This window comes from Calidris pugnax, unplaced genomic scaffold (assembly GCF_001431845.1).
Source record: "Calidris pugnax isolate Ruff unplaced genomic scaffold, ASM143184v1 scaffold56, whole genome shotgun sequence".
NCBI lineage: Eukaryota > Metazoa > Chordata > Aves > Charadriiformes > Scolopacidae > Calidris > Calidris pugnax.
This window is the reverse complement of record NW_015090839.1, coordinates 9,414,837-9,437,865: the sequence shown is the minus strand read 5'-3', so window position 1 is coordinate 9,437,865 and position 23,029 is coordinate 9,414,837. Positions and strand designations below refer to the sequence as shown.

General features: G+C 37.0%; 1 protein-coding gene across 7 annotated transcripts in view; it reads left to right on the top strand.

The window, feature by feature from the left end:
• Positions 1–23,029, top strand: part of NUBPL (nucleotide binding protein-like) — an 87,151-nt gene that overhangs the window by 51,416 nt on the left and 12,706 nt on the right. For all 7 annotated transcript variants that reach the window (XM_014941721.1, XM_014941724.1, XM_014941726.1 and 4 more), the window contains 3 exons: positions 2,696–2,789; positions 15,542–15,627; positions 21,349–21,469. In XM_014941721.1, coding sequence (XP_014797207.1) covers positions 2,696–2,789; positions 15,542–15,627; positions 21,349–21,469 — 301 coding nt within the window. The remainder of the gene's footprint in view (positions 1–2,695; positions 2,790–15,541; positions 15,628–21,348; positions 21,470–23,029) is intronic.

The window sequence follows — 23,029 nt, the reverse complement described above, 5'->3', positions numbered from 1 at the left end:
ATATGCAAAACCAGACAGCTTTTAGCTATGGGAAGAAAACAGTGCATTTATTTTTTATTCCAGTTACCTTTGATAAGAGTGGGGTTTGAATTGGCTTGCACTACTCCATGAGGCAATGCTTTGCCTAAAAGGACTTGAACTTGTGGAGAAAAGGGCTGAAAACCACTCTCAACACCCAAGTTTTTTCAAGAACCAAGTGTTTTTGTCAGGCAGTGATTGGAAAATGTGTCAGAATGACAGTAGCGCTGTGCCACTCAGAGATGTGTTTCAGGACTGCATCTTACTCCAAGGCAGAAAGCGAAAAAGCTCTTTGTTCATAGTTTCTGTAGAAGTATTTAAGCAAGGAAAATATGATTCCTGGACTTGTAAATTTGAACTTAACAGATGATGTCAGGTACAACCTTTATGAAACTACAGGGGTAAAAAAAGGTATTTTGAGTTAATACTTTTTAAAAAGTAAAACCCTCTATATCTTAGCGTTTCAAAATGTTTGTGATTATTATGAAAGATTTAGTTTTGCATGTTGAGATTTATGCACTTAACTATTTAGTTGCGAATCTTTATGGAACTTGACTTTACTCATGTTGGAAATTACTGCTACTTTTAAACATCTATATGATTTCAGTTAGTCACCTTTATAATGGTTAATTTTTAATAAAGAAACAGATTTAAAGTTCATGTCTTCAAGTGAGCAAAGTAATTTTCACTGGAAAAGGAGGCATTCATCAGTACAGCATTTATCTTTATATATAAAGATATATAAATATATATACATTTATAAGCCAGGTTAGTTAAGAAAAATAAAGTAAAAAACAGACTTTTTTTTTTTTAGATAAACTAGATTCTCTACCCCATGCTTATGTTTCAGTATATACATTTTGGCACATATTATAATTTTTCTTCAGAGTTATATAGTCTTAATATGATTATGAATGCTAATTACTTAGAAATCTGCTAGCTATATGTTATTTTTATTGAAAAAATATCGATATTATTTTATAATACAGATATTATAGATAATATAGATCAATATTAAATGTGAAAAAGTGCAATGTTTGCTGTGGATAACGTAAGTAGCATTTCCTGTTTAGCTAGACCGTGTTAGGTATCATTTAGTGCTCCTGCAGCCTTTGGATAGAAAATGAGGAAAGACAGGTATGCTTGAGAGTCCCTAATTTAGAAATCTAAAGTTAGAATTTGCAACTAACCTTCCTCACCTCCCTTTTCCCATAAGTGCTCTGAAATCTTTTATCTTCATCAATCTGCCTTGAAAAACTCCCTTTCTCACTGGCATGCTGCGTCGGGGTGGCGCTTTGCGTTTCACATCTTGTGCTTCCCCAGAAGATCATCGTCCGTGCAAGAACTGAATGGAAATTCTCGAGGGTTCTCCCGATAGCGTCTGACGCTTTAGGGCAATAACTGAGGGACTGGCAAAATGGCAATTGGTTTTGCTGTTAAAATGACACTGAGGGGATGTGTAAAATAAAAGAGAAAGTAAAATGTTTCTCTTGTTTGACATTTTCGAGTATTAAAGCAGCTGTATCTTCTCTCTATTGCATGAATCAGAAACATACCATACAGTTGCATAATGTCTGTGTGGAGAGAAAAATGAGGGGGAGATATGTGTGGGTTTTTATTTTTAATGTAGTTATGAATTCTGTCCTGCAGAGACAAAAGACCATATGTTATTACTGCTGACTAGCAAGAGTGCACTGGTACTACCCTGCACCATGTCAGGGTTGAATTGAGCATCTCCTGAAGCTCAGTTAAACCGTTGGGAAACGTTTAGGCAAAGCGTAGATCTAGGACCATTTCTGCTCTCATGAAAAGAACATTTCTTGCAGTGCACAGTGCTCTAGAGAGAGTTACTTGGCTCTCCTGAAAATCTGTCCTGGTAAAGAACATAATAATCACGACATTCTCATAGTTGAGCCTAATATCTTCAATGGTTGCTCTCATACGATGCCCCGCAACCAGTAAACTATTTTTATTGTGTGATGTCTGATGTATTTTGTAAGTTTGTATAATAATACCTCGTGATTTTCATTTAACAAATCTCTTGGGTTTTGTGGGGTTTTTTTCTCCCAACAGCTCTTTTTTGTAGAAAAAAAATTAGTACTGATAGCTCTAACTTTGCAACAACAAACCAGAAAAAAAATTACTAAAGATTTGTATATAGCTTCAAAGAAGTGGTAAGAAGCAAGCAAACTTGTTTTAAATTAATAGAAATAACTCCTAAGCTGTGTTTGTTGCACAAACCCCAGAATTTTAACCTGAATTTTGCCTAACATTTGCTTCTAACCTGTGACTAAGCAGCTGTAATGTGAAAGTCTTAATTTAATTTGTTACTACTTTTTTGGGGAAAAGAATTCGATAAGGATTATGCTCATAAAGTTAATAATAAAATTAAACTCACTGTTTTGAGTGATCAGCAGAGATTGCATCGCTTAGAAAAATAGTGTCTTGATCTTGTACTGAAAGTACAAGGGCACCTCAGTATCATCCTGTCGAAAAATAGTGTCTTGATCTTGTACTGAAAGTGTGACTAAAAGGGCACCTCAGTATCATCCTGTCAAGGTGTGCTTGGTTCACTTGGTTTACAAGTTATAGGAAACAAGGACTGCAATAAAACACAAAATACCTTAAATAAAAAGACTTCAAACCTCCAACATACGTTTTTATTGTTGTCTTCTAGGTTGACTGGGGTCAACTGGACTATTTAGTAATGGACATGCCACCTGGGACTGGAGATGTACAGCTGTCAGTCTCACAGAATATTCCCATTGCAGGTACGTGTGTTATTTGACTGTTTCAGAGATTTGAAGTTTGTTAAGTCTGGGTGCTTTAGAAAAATCTTATTTTAAAATGCCAGTCAGAAATTCTTCTAATTGTCTATCTAACGCACTAAGAAACTGTTCTGTCAGTAATGTGATGATGAAAAACGCTATCGGTGATTTTTAACGTGTTAGAATTATGATTGCGTTACTTTCTTCTAAGCTAAGTTTTGAAAAGATTAAGAAGCCAAGTATAACAGTAGTCTAGAAGGAAGGGCAGTCGTGCCAAAAACTGGTAAGGCTGGTAGTAGAAAATGCTTTCTTTGTCTGTATCTACTGCATAGTAAAGCTAATGCAATGAAATAGTTTGTCTTCATGATTGCCTTTTAATTAGAAGCTGACAATGCTGTTAATGCACAACATTTATTCAGATAAACTGTGCAGCACAGCAATACACTGATGCATTCTTTTTCTTCTCATGTTATGAATTTGACTTTTGTAGCAGATTTAAACTTTGACAAATCAATCTTGAGATATGCTGCCCTCTATTCATTGGTTTCAGCAGGAGTCAGAGATACTGCTTCTGAAAGGATGCTGAGCATCTCACGAGATCTGATAGACTGTACTGGTTTTTCACCTGTCAGCAAACGTAATCAATGTGAGGAACTCAGTGGTAGAAGAGACAAAGCAATCCTTAGGGTTGCAGGGATAACTTTATAATTGCTCTTCACCAGGGGGTTAGTGCATCACTGGAGCATGTTACCTAAAGAGTCTGGGGGATCTCCATCCTTGGCAGTTGTCCAGATTGTACTAGACAAAGCCCTAGCAGGCCCTATCTCATGTTGCCAAGAGATGGCCTCCCGAGGCCTTTCCCAACCAGAAATTCTGTGATTCTGAGTTATTAAGTAATCAGTGGGACTGCTTGCTCCACTTTTTGGTGATATCAGATAAATATGTTGGTACAAACCCAAATCTTTTTGATTTTGATACAAACCCAGCATCTTTTACTACTGTCATTCTCTTCAGAGTGCAGACTCGCTCATGTGCACGGGCAAGCCCTGGTTCCCTCCAACACTCCTTTTGCTCTGCACTTTGGTGGCAGTAACACACTGAGGTGAAGGTTCTAAATATTAAATCTATAAACTATTTCACTTGCATGTAGACCTCTTACCAGGCTGCCTGATAATTTTAACAAATAAAGAATTGTGTATCGGTAGAAGTTCATAAAAGGATAAAAGAGCGTTACAAGTATAAGTAGAAAGACTGGCGGCCGTTATGGACATGTCCACCTATAAAGGCAGTAGAGCTAACGGATTTGGGGACATACACCCTGGTTTCACAGCAAAACCGTCGCCGCTGGGACAGTGCAGTGAAGTCTACAGGGATGAGAGGAACCATTTAACAGTCAGGCAGCAGCTTGTATATTTTCCTTGACATGGTCATGTCTCAGCTGCAATTGTACTTGATAACCACAATTATTCATATATCTCAAGCCAAAATTTTTGACAAATAGTTAAATTTAGTAGTAAGGCTGTGTGGTGATATCCTGTAATCTTCTGTGATGTCAAGTTCAGAAAATCTTTCATCTTTTGACATACAAAACTGTAATGTTAGGGCACATGCTAACTCAGCCATAATGCTATTGCCCCAAAATTGTTAATAACCACAGGAGGTTCTCTGCTGTCTGTGATTGTGCTGACTGGTAGAAGGGAGCAAATCAACAGAGTTGTGATGAACAGTTTAATGGATTTTTCCTATAAGAAGTAGAAGAAGAAGCTTCTAGTGCCTTAGCTTATCTGTGACCTGCAACATACGATGAAAAGCAAAGCATGATTCATACCCATTTTCTTAAATACAGTGCTTATTGTTGCATGTGTGAGTAGCAAAGCAGGAAGAACTTTTACTCCCAGGGTTTTAAGCAATGAGGTGAAGCATGAAAGTGGTACAGAAGTTTCTGGTAAGGTAGAATTTCACATTAAATCTTGTATGTAAGAGCAGTAAAATTATAAAATTAAAGAGGTGTGGCTTTATCTTCGTGGATTATGGGTTCTTTTAAAGTATGGTGGGTATAGATAATTGCTGTTTTGTACAGTGCACCTAAATGTCCTAATTTAACATGGAAAAAGGCATTAGGCTCTTGATCTTCAAGAGATTTTTTTTTGCCCTTTTCCCACAGAATTCTATGCTGTGTTCAGAAGTGTGAGTGGTTGTGGTGTTGGTGCACTGGGTCCTCTGGGACAGAGAGGTGATGGAGGAAAGTACTTTAATCCTGTATTTCATCTAAGTTTTGCTGAGGTCTGTTTGTGGAAGGTGACAAGATCATTCTAACTGATATAGCACATTAGGGAAAAGAAACCTTAATTTAGGTTTTTAATTTATTTTTTAACTACTTGCATCTTCTTAGAATGTAATAGATGTTAACAGAAGCAAAACAAGTTTAAAAAAAAAAGGTAGATTTTCTTGCTAAGGACAGCAATGTCCTCGTTCTTGTGTGGGTGTAACAAAGTGAAGAATTCAGAGTAAATAATTTTTATTTAGTATTCTAATTAGTTTTCAGAAACCTGTGGTTCTCATACATGTTGAATCAGGTTTTGAGGCAAGTCAAAGTAGACAAGATGTTGATTTAAAAAAAGAAAAGGAAAATAGGTTTAAAACAACAAGCAATGCAGATTTTCTTGATATGCCATAAAAGGGAATAAATTCTTACCCATGACTCTCTTTCAACTCTTCACTATGGCTTTCTGACTTTTTTTTTCTTCTTTTTTTGGTGTGTGAACAAGTATGGACTTTTACAAATTCCAAACTGAAGACAGCATTTTGATTTGAATTCTGAAATGGCTTCACATTGTTACCACAGTTGCTCTGTTCATCTTATTGCTTTGTCAATCCTAACTTCATAAAATTAGGAGTGATAGCATCACTTCACATTTGTCTTTCCCGTTAGTTGGTGGTGTTGAGCATGTTGAGATCGACTCTTGCAGTTTGAGAAAATAAGTGTATTGTGCTTTGGATGAAGACAAAGCAGACAAGGAGTGATAAGATTTGTAATTCCTGTCGTCTTACTGACTCAATGAATTTTAGTGATTTATAAAGAATTTCCTCTTTTGTGTATTGAGCGTGTTTTTCGTTCTCATTGGAGGGACTTCTTCCTATGCATTACAGCATGAACTGCACTTTCTTCTTTTACTCTTGTTACTGGGTTTCTGTCTATTTGACAGTCCCATAGCCTTGTTTAGCATGCTTTTATTTTCTTCAACCTTGTTCCTTTCAAGGATACGGAAGAGAGTGTCGGAAGAGTGTTACAGATCTTTGTCTTTGGAGCAGTCTACAGAATTCTGGTGGTTTTGTGGGCTCCATCTTCATTTGCAATTCATGTTTCTAAGCTGTGTGTTGCCTCTTTTTTTTTTTTTTTTTTTTTTTTTTTAAAAAAAAAAGTATTTGGTGTTGTGCCATTCTCTTCCCTCTCCACTTATCTTGTTCTTTCTTTATCCTTTGAGGATGCCACGGACAGTCATGCTATTAGTAGCATAATTTCTCTCTTTTTCCTCAGAGACAGCATATATATCTTAGTTAAGTACGTTTAGAAGTGCATTATCTTGTTTGCATGAAAGTTGTACTTTGATTTGCATGCATGCATATGTGAGATACAGTATTTGCATTACGGTTTCTTCATTATTTATCTGTGGCTTCCAGTGTAGAAAATTTTTCTTCTGTCTCTAAAAAAATTTACAAAGCGCGCACACACATTTTTGCCAGCCACTTGCAGATTTTTCTGTGAGTGTGAGAAAGAGCACTGGTAAAGGTGTTTTGTTTGGAGTGGGTTTGGCCAGCTGGGGCATGAAAAACTGTATCATTGCAACTTCTGACAGTGAGAGAGAGACCGATAGGATGTGGGAAATGGTATTGGGTTTTAATTTTAGAATACTGGGATTTTTTTATCCTAGTACCATAGGTACCATAATTTTCTTGATTCAAAAAGAGATTAGAGCAATACCTAATGGGTAAAAGCAGCACAACATAATATGTCTTATAATTCTGTCACTAAGGAGAATATCAGCCTCACGCAGCCTCAGCTGGAGTGACAGTTTTGTGTGGGTGCTTTTCCTTCTTTGAAAGAAGATGAAAAAGGAAACTACTGTGAATTTTGTTTTTTATTTTATTATTTTTAGTCACCTTAGAAGGAGATGCATCTTATTTAGAGTATTATTCTTTAATCCAGAACTCTTCTCATGTTGCAGTTATTCTTCAACAAACCAGTAGATGAGAAATTATGTGATAGCTTGAAAATGTGATGTATGTTTCTGCTCAACCACCACTTCTTTCTTCAGATGCAAGTTCACTTTCCAAATGGAAATCCAGGGTCAGTCTGAAGAAAAAAGCTTTGTTTATGGTTTCTTGTTACTTAGTTTGTATTTAGTTCTACTTCTTTACTTCTACTTCATTCTTCTATTTCATGTTTTGCATGAGATGTCCAGAAATGGGTTCTTTATCATGTGTTGAACATGCATCCTTGGGAAAGTTTGAAGCATTCTTACACATTTTCCAGCTTTTAAAACATAGCGGGGTTTCAGCTGACATTACGATGTTTGATATCAAGATACGGTGTAAACTAATGATATTATGAAGAATAAGGCTTGTGATTCCTTTGCATTACCTAGTTGCTAAATGGAGAAATCTAAGTGTGTGTATTTGTTTCATTATTTAGATAAAGGAGCCACAAATCAAATGAATAAATAATATCAGAGGTGGAAGATTAGCCTCCCTAAAGAGAGAAGTTTATAATTCTTTCCCTTTAGAACATAAAGACTGTGTGTGCAGCAGCAAGGGCATCTCTGTTCGAGAGGTGGTCCCAGAGCCCTCCACGAGTGTTTCTTCCTCGCGGAGGAGCCGGATTGTGGGGGCTGACCATTAAATAAATGAGGCTGTCGACTGCCCTTTCTGTGTTAAAGTGAAGTCTGGGTTAGTGAAGTGTGACAGCTTGACAGCGCTAGAGACTGCCACTCTGTCAATTGACAGAACCCGCTACAGGTTAATGCTGGAATTGTTCCATTTGCTAAACTTTGCCATATTACTCTTTTCTTTGGACATCAAGATCCCATGGCAGTGGAAACTATTAGAAATATACACCTGTCCAGTGGGAAGTGGACTGAGACAAGCAGTAACTTCACATCTTACTAAACAATCTCTTAATAATTATTGTAGTGAGCATTGGAGTGAACTGTGTTTATAGAGGAGACTTAAAGGTGAAACACTTTGTGTTTTATTTCAGTGCTCTTAATTTTTCCACCCTTGGAAGTAACATATTTTTTGGTTTTTTTTTTTTTGCACAAAGCATATATTACTATAATCTTGTAATAATAAGCTCTAAAAGGCTGTTAATGGGAATGAGAAAAGGCTATTAGTTAAGCTAAGTGAAATGAAAGCAATGTGAATGCTATGTTGTCACAGAATGTAGGGGTTGGAAGGGACCTTCAGACATCTAGTCCAACTCCGCTGCCAAAGCCGGGTCACTCAGAGCAAGCTCATCCAGGTGGGTTTTGAACGTCTCCAGAGAAGGAGACTCCACCACTTCTCTGGGCAGCCTGTTCCAGTGCTCTGCCACCCTCAAAGTAAAGAAGTTTTTCCGCTTGTCCAGACTATTCCTGTGTTCCAGCTTGTGTCTGTTGCCCCTTGTCCTGCCACCAGGCACCACTGAGAAGGGCCTGACACCATCCTCTTGATGCTCACCCTTTAGATATTTAGAAGCATTAGAAGCATTGAAGAGATCCCCTCTCAGTCTTCTCTTCTCCAGGCTAACCAGACCCAGGTTTTAAACAGATCCATGTTTTTCTCAAGTTCTATAAAAGCAGCAGCATTGCTAGTCATACAGGGAATGACTTTCATCACCTTTTAGATTTAAAATCAACATGGTTCAGAGTTCCTACCATCTTTTTATTGCCTTATCCTATAAATGGTGTAATTTTTCCTAACGTTTACATCTTTCAGCAATATGTAGATCTTAAGTATCTCCTGAATGCCTTTTGCAGATAAGGCTGAAATATTTACCAAAGGAGTTTTTGTCACTCCAAATATGAATTTTCAAAGAATTGTAATTAATAAGGTTTCTTTTGACAGCAGCATTTTGATAGATAGGTTTAAATAAAAGCAAAAAGCGTATTTCTGTCTTTACTGACAAAGCGTTAAAAGTCTTATTTCTAATCAAATTGGAGAGGAAAGAGTAGAGAGATGCCACCAATTTGAAGACACTTGACATTTTTAAATTCTGAATGAACTGTGACATACTAAACTGGTGAACCACACTATTTACTCATATTTATGTCAGTGTCACACAGACCAGGGCATAGCCTTGTACACAACTGTTTTATAGCAGTGTGTCTCTTAGGAGAACCAGCTCCTGCTTCCACACACAATGTACAAAAAGAGGAGGATCCAGGTGATGAATAGACTGTCTGTTCAGAAATTATCATTAACAACAGCAAAAAAGAGAATTTCAAATCAGATTTTTAAAAAGAAAGCACGGTTGATGTTTTAAAAAATTATGCATGAGTTAGTGTGGAAAAGAATTGTAATTTGTGAGATAAAGGCGTCTTTTTAAATTAACTGCAAGTGCAAGCTGAGTAGGCATGGTGCTGTTCTGTTGTCTTTTCTGAAGAGAAATGATCAAAAAACCTCCAATGCCGCCGTAGCACACAGTTTAAGATTAGAGGTGTACCTGTATTCTGTCACTGCTCTTTGTGTAAGTGTCTTTTTCCCCCTTGTTGAATATCTCTTACTTTGATGCAAATCACAGTTGCAAGGCATCTGATCTTCTTTCCTTTTACTTTAACAATAATATACAATGTTTTTCCCCATTTCTGAGCTTGCTTTCTTCTTTTATGAAGGAGTTACATCATTAGTTTCTACAGTAAATTTTTGAAGGTATTTTATGGAAGCTGTCTGGGTAACAGTAAATTTTTCTTGATATATTTTTGAATGGCAAATATTTTTAATATCAGATTTTTATGTAGATTTACACTTCCTTTCATGCTGTATTTTGATACTTTAAATAACTGCAGGAGCGGAGAGGCAGGTTTAGGATAGATTGAAAACCAAATAAAACTTAGTCACGCCACTGGGGATTTAAAAATAGTTCTTTGTGTTCATCTAAATATAATTTGTATGCTGATATAGTTTGCTTCTGTTGTCAGAAAAAATCTAGTTGACAAATGCAAATTATCATCAGGGTTGTCTTAGCTTTGGACACTCCTGGTACTTCATTATGAAGTGCCAGACCTAGTAGACTCTGTAAACTTAATTTAGAGACCAAAATACAGTATGAATTTACACATTAATGCCTAACACTCTTTCAATATAAATTTAAATTTAATTCTTGGCTCATGGAGATTGATTTAACACACATTTCCTGTCCAAGCTGAAGTGATAGTATATTCAGTGCCAGTTCTTTAAATGTTATCATTCCTGAAAAATAGTTTCCAGGTATTAGGGGGAAAAAAGCTGTGAAGTATGGAGGCTTTGAAAACTGAAGTTGTCTGAGGTCTGGCAACAGTGGCTAAGTGTATGTTAAGTACTAGATTAGCTGCAATTTCCTCGGTTTTTTAGACCAATTATTCTGAATAGGAAGAATAAACGAGCATAGTGTTCAGCTGACAATTGCAAAAGATGAGACAAATCCATATAAATAATGGTAGTGCATTCTCTCCTCTAGCTATTTCTTCTAGAAAAATAAATGTTTAAATCTACCCCTTACCCCCCCAGCACTTCTGGGGGGAAAAAGCAAAAACTAGAATGGTTTTTAGAGGTGATTGAAGTAGTCTTGGGTGTTGTCTTTTCTGTGGAATAGAATCACTCTTTTACCTCGTTCTCTTCTTTGGATTAATACCTCTCATTAAAAACCCCCAACATATTCATTTGTCAAAAGAGACTATTTGGACTTTGCTCTTGCCTAGTACTATGCTCATTATAATCTGGACATGATTGGCAAATGCCCTTGAAAGCAGGAGGTGGAATGGAGTAGAGGAGAAAAATGCCAATTCAGATAGCTAAGGAAAAGTGGAAAGTGGCAGAGTGTCTCTGGGGGAGTAGCTTTTTATTTTATTCCTGTACTTTGCAAGTAATGTTTGTTCACAGATGTTATTACAAATGTTTTCAGGGTTTTCAGTTTGCTAAATAAATATTGCATCGTAAATTGCATTAGTGTGACATATGTATTTGGTTTGCCAGACCAAATCCAAACATTTTAACACAGCATGAGTTGTCTTTCCACGTCTTTCTCCATGCGATCTAGTGTGAAATGGATGGTATAATACTTACTGATCTGTTAGATGAGGGCAGTTTAACTTCAGGGTGACAGCTTTATCCAGCTGGTGATATTCCTCTGCTCAGTGGCTTCACTGACAATTCCTCTTGCCAGGAGGAAGAAGCTTGCTCTAAGATCTAGGTTCTCTTTTCATGTGGGCAAGGTGGTGGTGCCCCGCTCTCTAATTACCCACTAGTTTGTGGGCAGAAGAGGATGTGTGGCTGTTGGAAACATACACTGTTTGAGCAGTTGTTCAAAGACTCCTCCAAGAAGAAGGTAGCAAGCAGGCTGGAGGTGTGACACAGCCTTTGGGGCAGTTCTGAGCTATATTGAGTCTCAAGGAAGGATCCCTTAAAGGAAAATCATGGTGGTGATTCTTTTACGTTGCTAGTTGTAATGAGATGTCACACACAAAAGCTAAAGGAACTTCTTTACAAGATTTATCCAAGGAGATGGACTTTTTTTAAATGGTAATGTATCTGTAATCATTGCCAGCTGAAATTCTAGCAAAGACAGAAATCTTGGTTCTTGCAAGACCTTGTTCTGCATTTTCAAGTGCAAACTATATCTGTAATTGCAGGCACCTTTTACCTATGAAGGAACAAGAAACTTAACAGAAGGTGAGAAGGACTCTGAAGAGATTCAGATTCACCAGGCTATTTATAACTTGAAAGTCTCACCTAGAAGTTTGAAACTGATGCAGTGGAAAAGGTAGCAAAAGCTACAAAAAGTGCATGAGTGGTGTGGTCAGATCAGTGGTCCACCGCTGTGCTGAGGTCTGAGTGTGGTTCCTTGCAAGAGCAGTCAGTGCCTGGCAGTCACAGATGCCATTGCTAGGAAAATGCAGTATATTTTTCTGTGTCTTTATTCTCCGGAAGTCTGTTGGTCAGTCTTTTTGGTCAGTTACACTTCACTCTATAGGTTTTGGGGTGGCATTATTTGCGAAATTAATAAAAATAAGGGTGATATAAGACACAGTCTAATACTTGTGTGTGGAGGGGTCCTTAATCATCTGTCTGGAAGAGGCGTACGTAGCCAGTTTGTGAAGTCTGCCTCTGAAGACACTGGAGGAGGGAAAAAAGAGTAAGCTAGATCCTTTTAATCCGAAGGTAGGCCTTCTAAACTGCTGCTTATCAGCTGCTTTTTAAACCTGCCTGTTTTTCACTTGGGTACAAATTGACTGTAGCTAAGGCTTGGAGAAATTCCACCTTGTGCCTTGTAACCCAGAGCATCTCATGCAAACCTTAATGATGCAGTGAATATAGATGATATTTTCTATATGCAAAAATTACAGGCTGTTTCAGTGCTGCTAATTTCCTGAACACCAGTCCACTAGAAGGGTAAGTACCAATGTGTTGTGTAGGCACAGGTTTCTTTTACTGAGCATTAAGTACCTGGGGCTAAAAAAGAAAGGCAAACATTAGTGTTACAGGTTACTGTTCTGTTTCTATATACTGTGCATGCTAAGGATTAAAAATATGGTTAGCATAGTTTTTACAAATGCAACGTGCATCAGCTTTTTGTCAACTGAAATACGGTGAAGTTACAAAAATAAATGGAATGCATGAATAAGTAGATATGTCACTTAGACCTAAATGTGTTCAACTTAGATATCCTTAGTATGCTCAAGGCACAGAAATTATTCTTCTGCATGTAATTGCAAACATAGAATTTGTAATATATTTTAATGTGCAATGTGATAGCATTATAGTTTCTTCAACTTCTCTGTTGAATTTGTCAGCATTAGTTTGCCTCATTCCGACAGAGGCTTGTGTAAACATTACACGTATTGCTTCAAGAGATGTGCTGCGTGCATGAATTCAGTCATATTTCATTACTTTATTGATCAAAATAACTCTTTACTGTTTGATATTCCTGTTAACCACGTAGAGCCAAGATAGCAAAGCAAGTGTGGGCTGTGTTCTTTCTTGCTCATCATTTGAATCGCTTTCTGAATTAAACATATGCAAACTTATTCAGGGAGGGGAGCACCGTGAAAAGTCTCATTTGCCATATTTGGTTGGTAGTGAAAGAAATAATGCTGCTAATAATTTGAATTCTTGAACTTCAGGTTGGGTTTGCTGGACTAGAGTTGTAGCAAAGAAAGAGAAAAGATGCTTATTTTAAAGGGCGTTGGTATAAGTCAGTACAAGCTGGCTGTAAATGATTTTTGGTCTGTAATCCAGCTCAGAGTGAAAAGAAAAATTGGAGAGACACATCAGCACCCTCAGCAGCAGCTTCTTGGCCATGTTGGCTTTCATTTTGTGGAAGAAGCCATGCAAGTTGTCCAGGTCCATTTTAACTCACATATTTCAGAAGCCAGAGTTTTTTGTACAGGGAGTTGGTGCTTGTGGCAGCGTAAACTCTGCAATGTGCAATGGTCTTTCTGGCGTGTTAGCTTTTTCCCTTTGGGTGAGGTTCTCTAGCAACAGAATTTGTTAGTCAAAAATATCTCTCGGATAAGCTGCTTGTGGTTCTAGTGGGTGTTTTCACTGTGGATAGTCTCTGTCCTTCATGCTGTGCCAATTATTGGATTCTTAAAAAATTTAATAATGGACAAGAAAACGTAGACTTGAGCTTTGTTGACTGCATGGTCGCTTCTACCTGAAGATCCAGGGAGGGCTGAGCCAGCACCTTCAGGGGAGAATGTGAACAAAAATGTGAAACAACTAACATGAACATATACACAAACTTCCAATTTTGTTTGAAAAGAAAGCAGTAATAAGCATTTTGCCCAAGTATTGAAAGATCTTTGTTTTACAAATATGCAGAAAGCTCGAGGACATTGAGTCTAAATTACTTATTTGTGGGTTGTGCTTTTAGGGAAGGGTGCATTCGTTTTGTGGAGTTAGCCCTACGTTTCCATGTCAGCTGTACAGCGTAGCCCTGCACATGGTGAAATGAGGAGCTAAGGTGACTTGAAAGGTTTCCACGTTGTTCTTTGCGACGCAGGTTGGCTCGGGAAAAACAGCAAATTATTCGGATGCCAGAGTTTTAGTGAACAATAGGGAAATTGCATTTGCTGAGTACATTACATACGCCGTTCCGTTCTTGGACTTGTGTCTGATATTATGTAAGGCAGAGATTGGCAGCTTTTCAGGAGCGAGGTGCCAGATTGTATTTTTCTTTCACAAATTAGAGGTTAAGGACGCTGGTTGAAAACATTCAGACGCGCTGTCAGGCGGTGTTTGGAAACGGCTGGCTGTCAGGCGGGCGGGATGCCACCCAGCAGCCGGCGAGGGCCGAGGGCTCCCTGTCCCAGCGGTGCCAGAGCCGGCAGCGCTCTCGGGACACCGAGGCTCCTGGGGCTCCGGCCGGTGCCAGCGGTGCCTGTGTTGTCTGCCTCTGGAAACCCACCACCTCGTCCTTTGCCATGTGTCCAACTGCGGGCCCGGTAGGAGACTCTGTCCCATGCACCCTACATTGTCTGTTGTAATTGCTGTTCCTGTGAAGTTTGGCATTAAATTTCTTGTGCGAGCCTGGCTGAACGTGGCTCTGCTGAGATGTTTTTGTAACAGATACTTTGGAGACCAGATGGTCGCTGTGAAACCAGAGCTCATCAATTGACCAGTAATGTCCTCTTTGACATGGCGTTTTTGTAAAATAGGGAGGAGCGCGAGCAGATTCATGATGCAAGTTTCAAAGAAATAATATTTGAAACCCCTGAGCATATGGGAAAAGCTGCTCTTTGTGAAGTGATGGGGGATATTGTAATGTCTATATTGGTTTTGCAGGCTGTATTAATCAAGAAGTGGTATAGCATATTGACCTGTAGGCTTACTTTAGAATGTAACCTTTGACAAAGAGCTCTAGCTGTTTTACATGTTTAATAACTCTTGGGAGTACTAATTACCAGGTAACCTGGAGCCATGTCTGAACAGTGAGCAGTACTGTACTCTTTTCAAAGCTGGTGCGAGTGTGCACGAGTTGGCCTCTTATTTTGCGGTATCATTTGTACAAATGTACTGGTGGTGTGTCCAGTGTAATGTGTTTCAGGATTGTGCTTGTCAAGGCTTGTATCAGAAAGTGTAGCAGGTTTGGAAAGCAGCAGTCTGATTACAGGCAGCTGCCTCTTGATTTTAGGACAAGGCTTATTGTTAAATCAAAAGCTTTCAAATGTAATTATGACATGGGACAGTTACCGTGTCGTTCCCAAAGTACCACCTCTGTAACCTGTCAGCGTGTGGACCATGTTGTCTTCTATCCATGGTCACATGACAGCTAAATCAGTTTTCTCATTTAGAAAATATAAATGGTTTCTACATAAAAAAGCCTATGATGAAAATATCTAAATTATTTCTGTCACTCCATAATAAAAAAACCTAACATCATTTTCTTCCTTAAATTAAAAAAAAGCATATAAATGTGTGACTGCTTTGAATTTAGTAGCATGTACTACATAGTCAAAATATTTAACAGTATATAGTGACTAACACACATTTTAATGATACCCCATCTTTTCTTTTCCCAGGAGCTGTGATCATCTCCACTCCGCAAGACGTGGCTTTATTGGATGCACGCAAAGGAGCTGAAATGTTTAGAAAAGTCCATGTACCTGTAAGCCTTTACATTAAAAATACCAGTAGAATTGTTTTTCAAAAATGTAAAAAAAAATAAAAATCATATACTGCAATAGGTGAACAAACCATTTGGGAATCACTTGAATTTCATAAATTCTTGTTTAAAAAAGGATTAGAATCCATCTTATATCTTTATCAGGAGCTTGCTTTGCCAGAAAGGAAAGAATTTTCTCAGGCCAAGGTCATAATAGTACTGGATTTCTTTTAAATCAGTTTGTTTAATCACATGGAATGGATCAGTGCTAAACAGAGTATCCTATGAAGTAATGTATGCTTTCCAGTTGTACTGTCTTACTATATCCTCACTATGTGTCCTCTTCAGCACTATCTGCTTAAAATCTAAAATTTCTTGAAATGTGGAAAAATGAAATATTGGTACATTTTAAGGAGGAAATTTAATTTTTTGGGGAGATTTGCACATAGCTAATTGTCACTTTGCCATTTGAAGGGCTCTGTGATTTTCCTGCCAAGTAGAGGGCTGTCTATACCACTGTTTTTCATGAGGTTTATAGCTTACGTGGTAGCTTGCATGTTTGGGAAATGCAAAGTTTAAAAATATCCACAATGTTCGTATGGATTAGGAGAAAATATTAAACAGGGTGACATCTTTGACTCGGTATTTTGTCTGTGTGCTACAAGTTGCTAAGTAACTGAATGTTATACTCTAGAGTATGTTCATGAAGAGGTTCATTTTTCATTTGAAATGTGTAGGGAAAATATAAACTGAAATGCTTTCTTATCTTAAACAGCAAAGAAAAAAGCTATTTACTGTACTTTACAAAAGGTATTTCCTTGCTTACCTGTGTGAAGACCACTTCTACTATTTATTAAGAAAGGGAATTTCTTTTGTACCTACTACTTTGTTAATTTAAAAAAGGCAACAGAAACCTTGAAGTGACTGCTTTTGCTTTTTGTTTTAATTTACACAATTTAATTTAAACAATAGTTTAACAAAAGAAGTACATTGATAAATTCCATATTAATTATTTCATAAACATATTTGCATGAAAAATGGAAATATAGTAGCATTTATCATTTGCTACTAGAAGAAGAACTAATACATAGAATAACATGTCATGTTATATTTTGATTTTATGTTTGCTAAAATTATGGAAAATTATTTTCTTAAAAAAACAAAATTGTTCTCAAATTAGCACTTTGCTGAATTTTCCTTTTGTTTTAATGAGAAATTACCGAGATTTCTTAAGTCTGTTTTGTTCAATGTTCTTTGAACAGAATGGCTTCTAAGAAAATCATGCATTCCAGAATAGGCTTGGCTGCTATTAATTTGACTGGTGGTAAATAAGATATTTAATATCTTATGATGTTATTTTAATTAATTGGATTTTTCAGATCTTTCTAAATCAGATGAAAAGTCACAGTGAAGCTGTTGTGCCAGATGCTGAGTTTGACTGCACTCGAACCAATCAGTGGTTCTTGTGTTTCTCGTGGTGCTGCTTCATTTTATTCTAACCTTGTACCTACAGCAGCACAGACCTGTCATTTAAGTCAGTGCTACAGCAGCTCCTGCTTGTCTTTTACATTTCTGAGCGTCAACTAAATTTGAGGAACTAAAGAAAGTTTTGTTGCATAATTTTTGATGGACAACTTCAAACCTGAGTTTTTTATATCAAAGAGGTGGAATCTGTGGGACTGTGCTAAAATCGTGTATCCTGATTATATAATTGATTGATCTTTAAAAGTCTAAATTTTAAAATCTAATTTTAATCTACTCTTTAAAAAAGCACTTGCAAAGAGTCTACTTTTCAAAGAAGCAATGAGTCTATAGGTTGCTGAGCTGTGAGTCTTTGATTGTACTTGCTTACATTTAATGAACTGGAGTCTCTCCCTTGTACCTATAGACATATGTACAGCACCTTCTCCTCGCCCCCCCAGTCGTTGCTTACCAAAGCCTCAAATGACATGTGTAGTGTTACCTCAGCAAAGTCACAATTGTGTTTGTCCTTTACTGCTCTGAAATTAGAGTGACTGAAGAAACTGCTGAAAAGTTGGCAGTGAGAGTGAGGATTAGAACCAGGATTACAATGCAAGTCTTATTTTCAGCCTTAGGACATAGTCATTAGAAGAGGAGTGTCATCTCCTGTGTGGTGGAGCCCACCTGGTAAGGAAGGAGTTTGCAAAGTGTTGCTGACTCCTATGACAAGAAGTTTCAAGGTTCTCACCTGTTATGTGAGTTTGGCCATCATTTTCCTGCATCCCAGAGGCTTGCTCTGGGCAGGTGACAAAAAAAAAAGTGAGTAAGTTTGTGTATTTAGGAAAAATTGCCTATTTTCCCCTGCTGAAATTGAGTTCAGTTCAGTATGATTTATTATATCAATCATATCCCTGAAAGAAAAAGACAGGCTCTTAGTTAAATCTGCAACTTTTCTGGTAGTTTCCTTGTTTTGGAAGGTTGTGGATTTCACAGGTTTCAAAAAACTGCTAATATAAACTCATCTGTGTGTTTCCTTCTAAGATGTACTAAAATTGTTTATTTGGCTGTGTACTTACTGGTATTTCTGTAGCGTCCAGACTACCCAGCCAAGATTGTGGCTTCGTATTGGAAGCTAGAGGCAAAAATTGCTCATTAGAGTAAAGGTAGGAAGACACAGATACTATTGTGCACATTTCCTTGAACCACTGAAATGTCAAGTGACTGAGTGATGGTTACGTGGGGAGTCGATGGCAGACTGTAGAACGGTCCCCCTGACCGCTTCAGTCCCCCTCAGGTAGGAGTAGAACCTCAGCACCATCCATCCTTAGGTAGAGTGAAGGACTTGAGTGGGTTTCTCCAGAATTGTCTCCCTGTGTACAGAGAGAGGGCTTTCATTCTTTCATTCTATTTTCTTTAACTTAGAAGGTAGTATATTTGGATTTTGGTATGTTTTGTTGTGTAACTGAAAGATTAATTGAGTGTAAGAAACATGTAAACATTCAGAAACAGTGTGTGTGCAGATCAATTTATAATGAAAGGTTTCTTTGTTTCCTGTTATTTCTTGATAGACGTCTCTTCGCTGTTTAAAATAGTGATTTGACTAAATGAAATTCAGTTCCATGCATCGTAACTATCCTCTCCTCCAGTTCCATAGGCTGGCTCCTGTATTGCAGTGCATCTCATAATACTCGTTTCCATGTCATTACTGAGCCAAATGTGGCAAGAGATGTACAGGGAAGGGAGCTCTCTGAGCAGTAGAATAGGATTCACACATACTTACAGGATAGTTTGTGTAGTCAGGAACAGCTGCTTTGAAGCTTTTCCAGATCTATTATTTGAACAGGAAAATGAGAGTTATTACTGACTTTATTAGCAAGATCTATTACTTTGCCTGTACATTTAAAAGCTCTGAGGATCCTAGTGAACTCTCCTCCTTCTGTAAATACACCTGCAGAAATATGCATACTGAAAATACACTCCAGCACTAAAGTTGTGTGTGTTTGCACAGATTCTGTGTTAAACTGGGTGTTTATAGTTGGCAACTTAATATTCAAAAAACTATTCATATTTCAGAAGCATAATTTATATATTAATAAATATGCACTACTAATTGGCTGACAGAAACAACACTGAAAAAATAAAAATGATTGTGTAATGCTTTTAGTAAGATTTGTTGCAATGAAAACAAACCAGGCAGTGAATAAGACCTCTAAAACAGATTTAGCATTGGGGATACAGCTGTATCTCAGCATTTGCATTAACTGTGTCAGAAAAACTTCTTCGTTATTAACAAAACAGCTTTAATAGACCTTAACTATTCACAAAATAATAGTAGACTACCTAACTTTTTCTTTGTGTATGAATTCGCTGAGTCATAAATGTTGTGTGACTGCTTTGAGGAGAACAGAAAGTTCAAACCCCAAGATACCTGAAGATGAATTAATTCATATAAAGTATAAATGTCAAATTCTCTTTTTTTTCCTGTGCTGCAGAAAATGGCTTCCCTCTACCCTAGTTAAAATATTATTTTTCTCTTGTGAAATGATACTCCTCCCACTGTTCTCCGGTTTACCAACACAGTGAAAATTCCATGACTTTAATTTAAGGAGTGCAGGATGATGCCTGCTCAGAGGTCACCCATAGGAGACTGTGGCTGTAGAGAGCCCTTTTTACCATCCCTGCACCTTGTACTCTTGGACACCTATTGTGCCCTGTCTCTCTTAGTTTAAAAACTGGATGAGAAAATGACTTGAAATAATGTGCCAGTAAATAGAAACTTGTTCCTCTTGCTCCTTCGGCAGTCTCTGAGGGAGAGTAGGAAATGGGGAAAGTCTGTGGTGTTAAATCAAAAGTAGCTAATCTTTTTGTTTGTTTGTTTTGTTGTTGGTACTGTTCATTAAAATGTTTCTTGCTTTAAACCTTCTGGAAGTTTTATGTACATAAAGGAAGACTTCTTAGAAAATAGTGTGAAACACATCACAGAGATACAGAAAAACAGGTGATAATATTTTGATCAGTATTAACTTAGCTATAAGGAAATTTTTATTAAGATATTGTAAATAACATGTTTTTTTATTTTCAGTTTTGGTGCCAAAAGTTGTACTTTCACTCTTAATTAAATAACTTAATACTTGTTAGTTGGATTGATCACTGGTATATCCTTTTAGATATGCTTTGATAACATAGTGGATACTTACTCCTCTAATAACCAGGTCAGCTTGTTCAAGCACAAAACTAGAATGCTCAGGGAGATTTAAAAAGCCAAAAAGCTATAAAGTAACAGCATTTTGTACTTGAACATTTATATTCATGTTTTTAAAACATGGCTGTAATGTGTGTGGCATATCTAGATAATGTATAAATCTTAAAGTGAAATTTTGTAACTTGGAACCTCTTAAAGCAGGTCTTCTGTTGATTAGCAGATGGGTAGAAGCTTTCGTCCCATAGTGTTTGAATGTTGTTTTCATCACTTTAAGAAATTCTTGCTCTGCCTCATTGAGCAGTTCTGTTTACTAGGTGAATAAAATGAGATCAATGCTATCATTAGCATTATTGTACATTGTGAAAGAAGATTTTTGTGTGCATGATTTGGCAAATTTTCATTTGACATATTCTGCAAGGATGATGTTGAACATCTGGCATGAACAGAAAGATACCTAATGTGTATGTATTAGATTTTTATGCTGTGGCTTTTGCCACTTAGTTTCACATAATTATTTCTGTTGTTTGATCTTTAAAATGTGTTTCTGCTCTTCAGAAGAATAGCAAATCTGGTTCTTTTTGAAGCCATTTCCCTACAGGATAACTTACAAAAATATCTTAAAAGCATGTCTGATTGTGTCACTTCTTGTAATGGTATGTTTTTATTTTGTGTTTCCTGAAACTGCAAATTACAAGGCTATAAAACACAACATGAAAATTCTTCCAGTATTCAGAGTTCAAGAATGAAATACTGGCAGGGAGAGTTCTTGGAAAGACAGGCCTGTACAAGAAGTACTTTTTGTTACAAATAAGTTTGTTAATCTTTTGAGTGCTATAACTGTGAAAAACTTGAAATAATGCACAGATGATAGTGAAACTGAGATGACTAATAAGAGTTGATAATGAAATTAATGAGTCTGATGTTACTGCTACATCCCATTATAAATGAGTACTCTTTGTAGATTCTTTATAGATAATTTCTTCTTTATTGTCAGAGATGAATAATGGAAGTACCAATGTTTGAATCCCAGGTTTGAACATTCCTTTCTTTTACTTCAACAGGTTTTAGGACTGATTCAAAATATGAGTGTTTTCCAGTGTCCCAAATGTAAGCATGAGACACACATTTTCGGAGCTGATGGTGTAAGAGATCTAGCAAAAACCCTTGGATTGGATATTTTAGGTAAGGGTACAGAAATGGTTTTAGTTTTGAAGAAAAAATTTAATGGCGTGCATGAGGGAAGCATTAACTGAAGTATGAAGCTGCATAATCCTAGATTATTTTATATTCAGACAGTGTTCAGATATAATAGAACTAATAAGTAGTTGAATGTCACAATTTTTGTGTGCTCTGTTCCTCATCAGGATCATTCTTGTAAACGGGTTGTGGGCTGCGTATGAAAATTCTTCAATTGCATCTTAAATCTCTCCTGACTTATAAACAACCCAGAACATGAATTGTTTTGATATCAATGTGTTATGTTACCTGAAAATCATACTATTACTGATCATACAACAATCTTTACAAATAACCAAAAGTTCTATTTGGTCTTGTAAAACAGACCTAAACCCTGTCAATAGATGTTTTCTCATCTATTTCATTTAGATGAAATGAGTTGTTACATATTGAAATAAATATTGAAATACAGTCCCTTAAAGCAGAGGTTTTTTATGCCCATATGAAGATACCGTGACTCTTGTATGGCAGCAAGCAGACTGTAATGAACGTATTTAAGTGTTGAGATTAAAAGAATACACTGAATTGCAAAGCGTTCTTTCAAAAGAAAATTTATCTTTATTGAAAACAAAAATTAGCCATGATTAAACAATCTGGCATGCCTATAAGCTAAAATATGCATTGATTTTTAAAATTACATTGCTATTTTTAAAAGGCATATTTCAACCTGTGCTACCAGTAAAAAAAAATTTACAGAATATAACACAGCGTAATTAAGTTGGTAAATGGGATAATTGCATGTGCTAATGATGTGTTTCCATGTATTACTATAATTATCTCAATGATTTTCCATAGCTAATTCATTAGAAAGAACCAGGAAGCTCACTTAGAAAGATCAACACAAAAACATCAAGGTCTGACATAAACTTAAGATAGGAAGGCAACACATAATTAAAGACATGCTTTTGGGCTAGCTTTTACTTTTCTGAATACATAATGAGCTGTGATCAGAGCCCAGGGGGACTTCTACAGCCCTGGGTTGTGTGGATGGATGCAAATCCTCTGCGAGCAGCTGAATCGAACAGGCATTTAGACACCCAGGCACAAACGATGTGCCGTGCCGCCGGTCCCGTAAATGGGTTTTGGTAGTCCCTGTGAGGGCAGGGCTCATCGGGATTGTATTTAATTAGGAGCAGTGTGAGAGATTTAGAGGTTTAGCAGGGTTGTATGAAGAAAAACAGAGTGAAGTTTACCTTAGTCTGGTCTTTCACTGACAGTTTGAAGATTAAGAGTAATGCCCCAAGAGTTAAATTTAGAATTACAGTACTTGATCTGATTAGTATGCTCCTCCTTCCAGGGATGACCAGTACATAAAAATACATATGGTATTATAAGAATTACTGCTTACAGATTTTACATTAATCCATCCCAAATGGAAGTTTTATCTCAATGCTATTTGAATTCTGCCCAAAAGCCTTAAGAACTTATATACATGCATATAAAATGTGTATATTTAAAAGGAGTGTTTCTAAATGTATTTTGCTTATATTTTGCAACAGCTGTGGC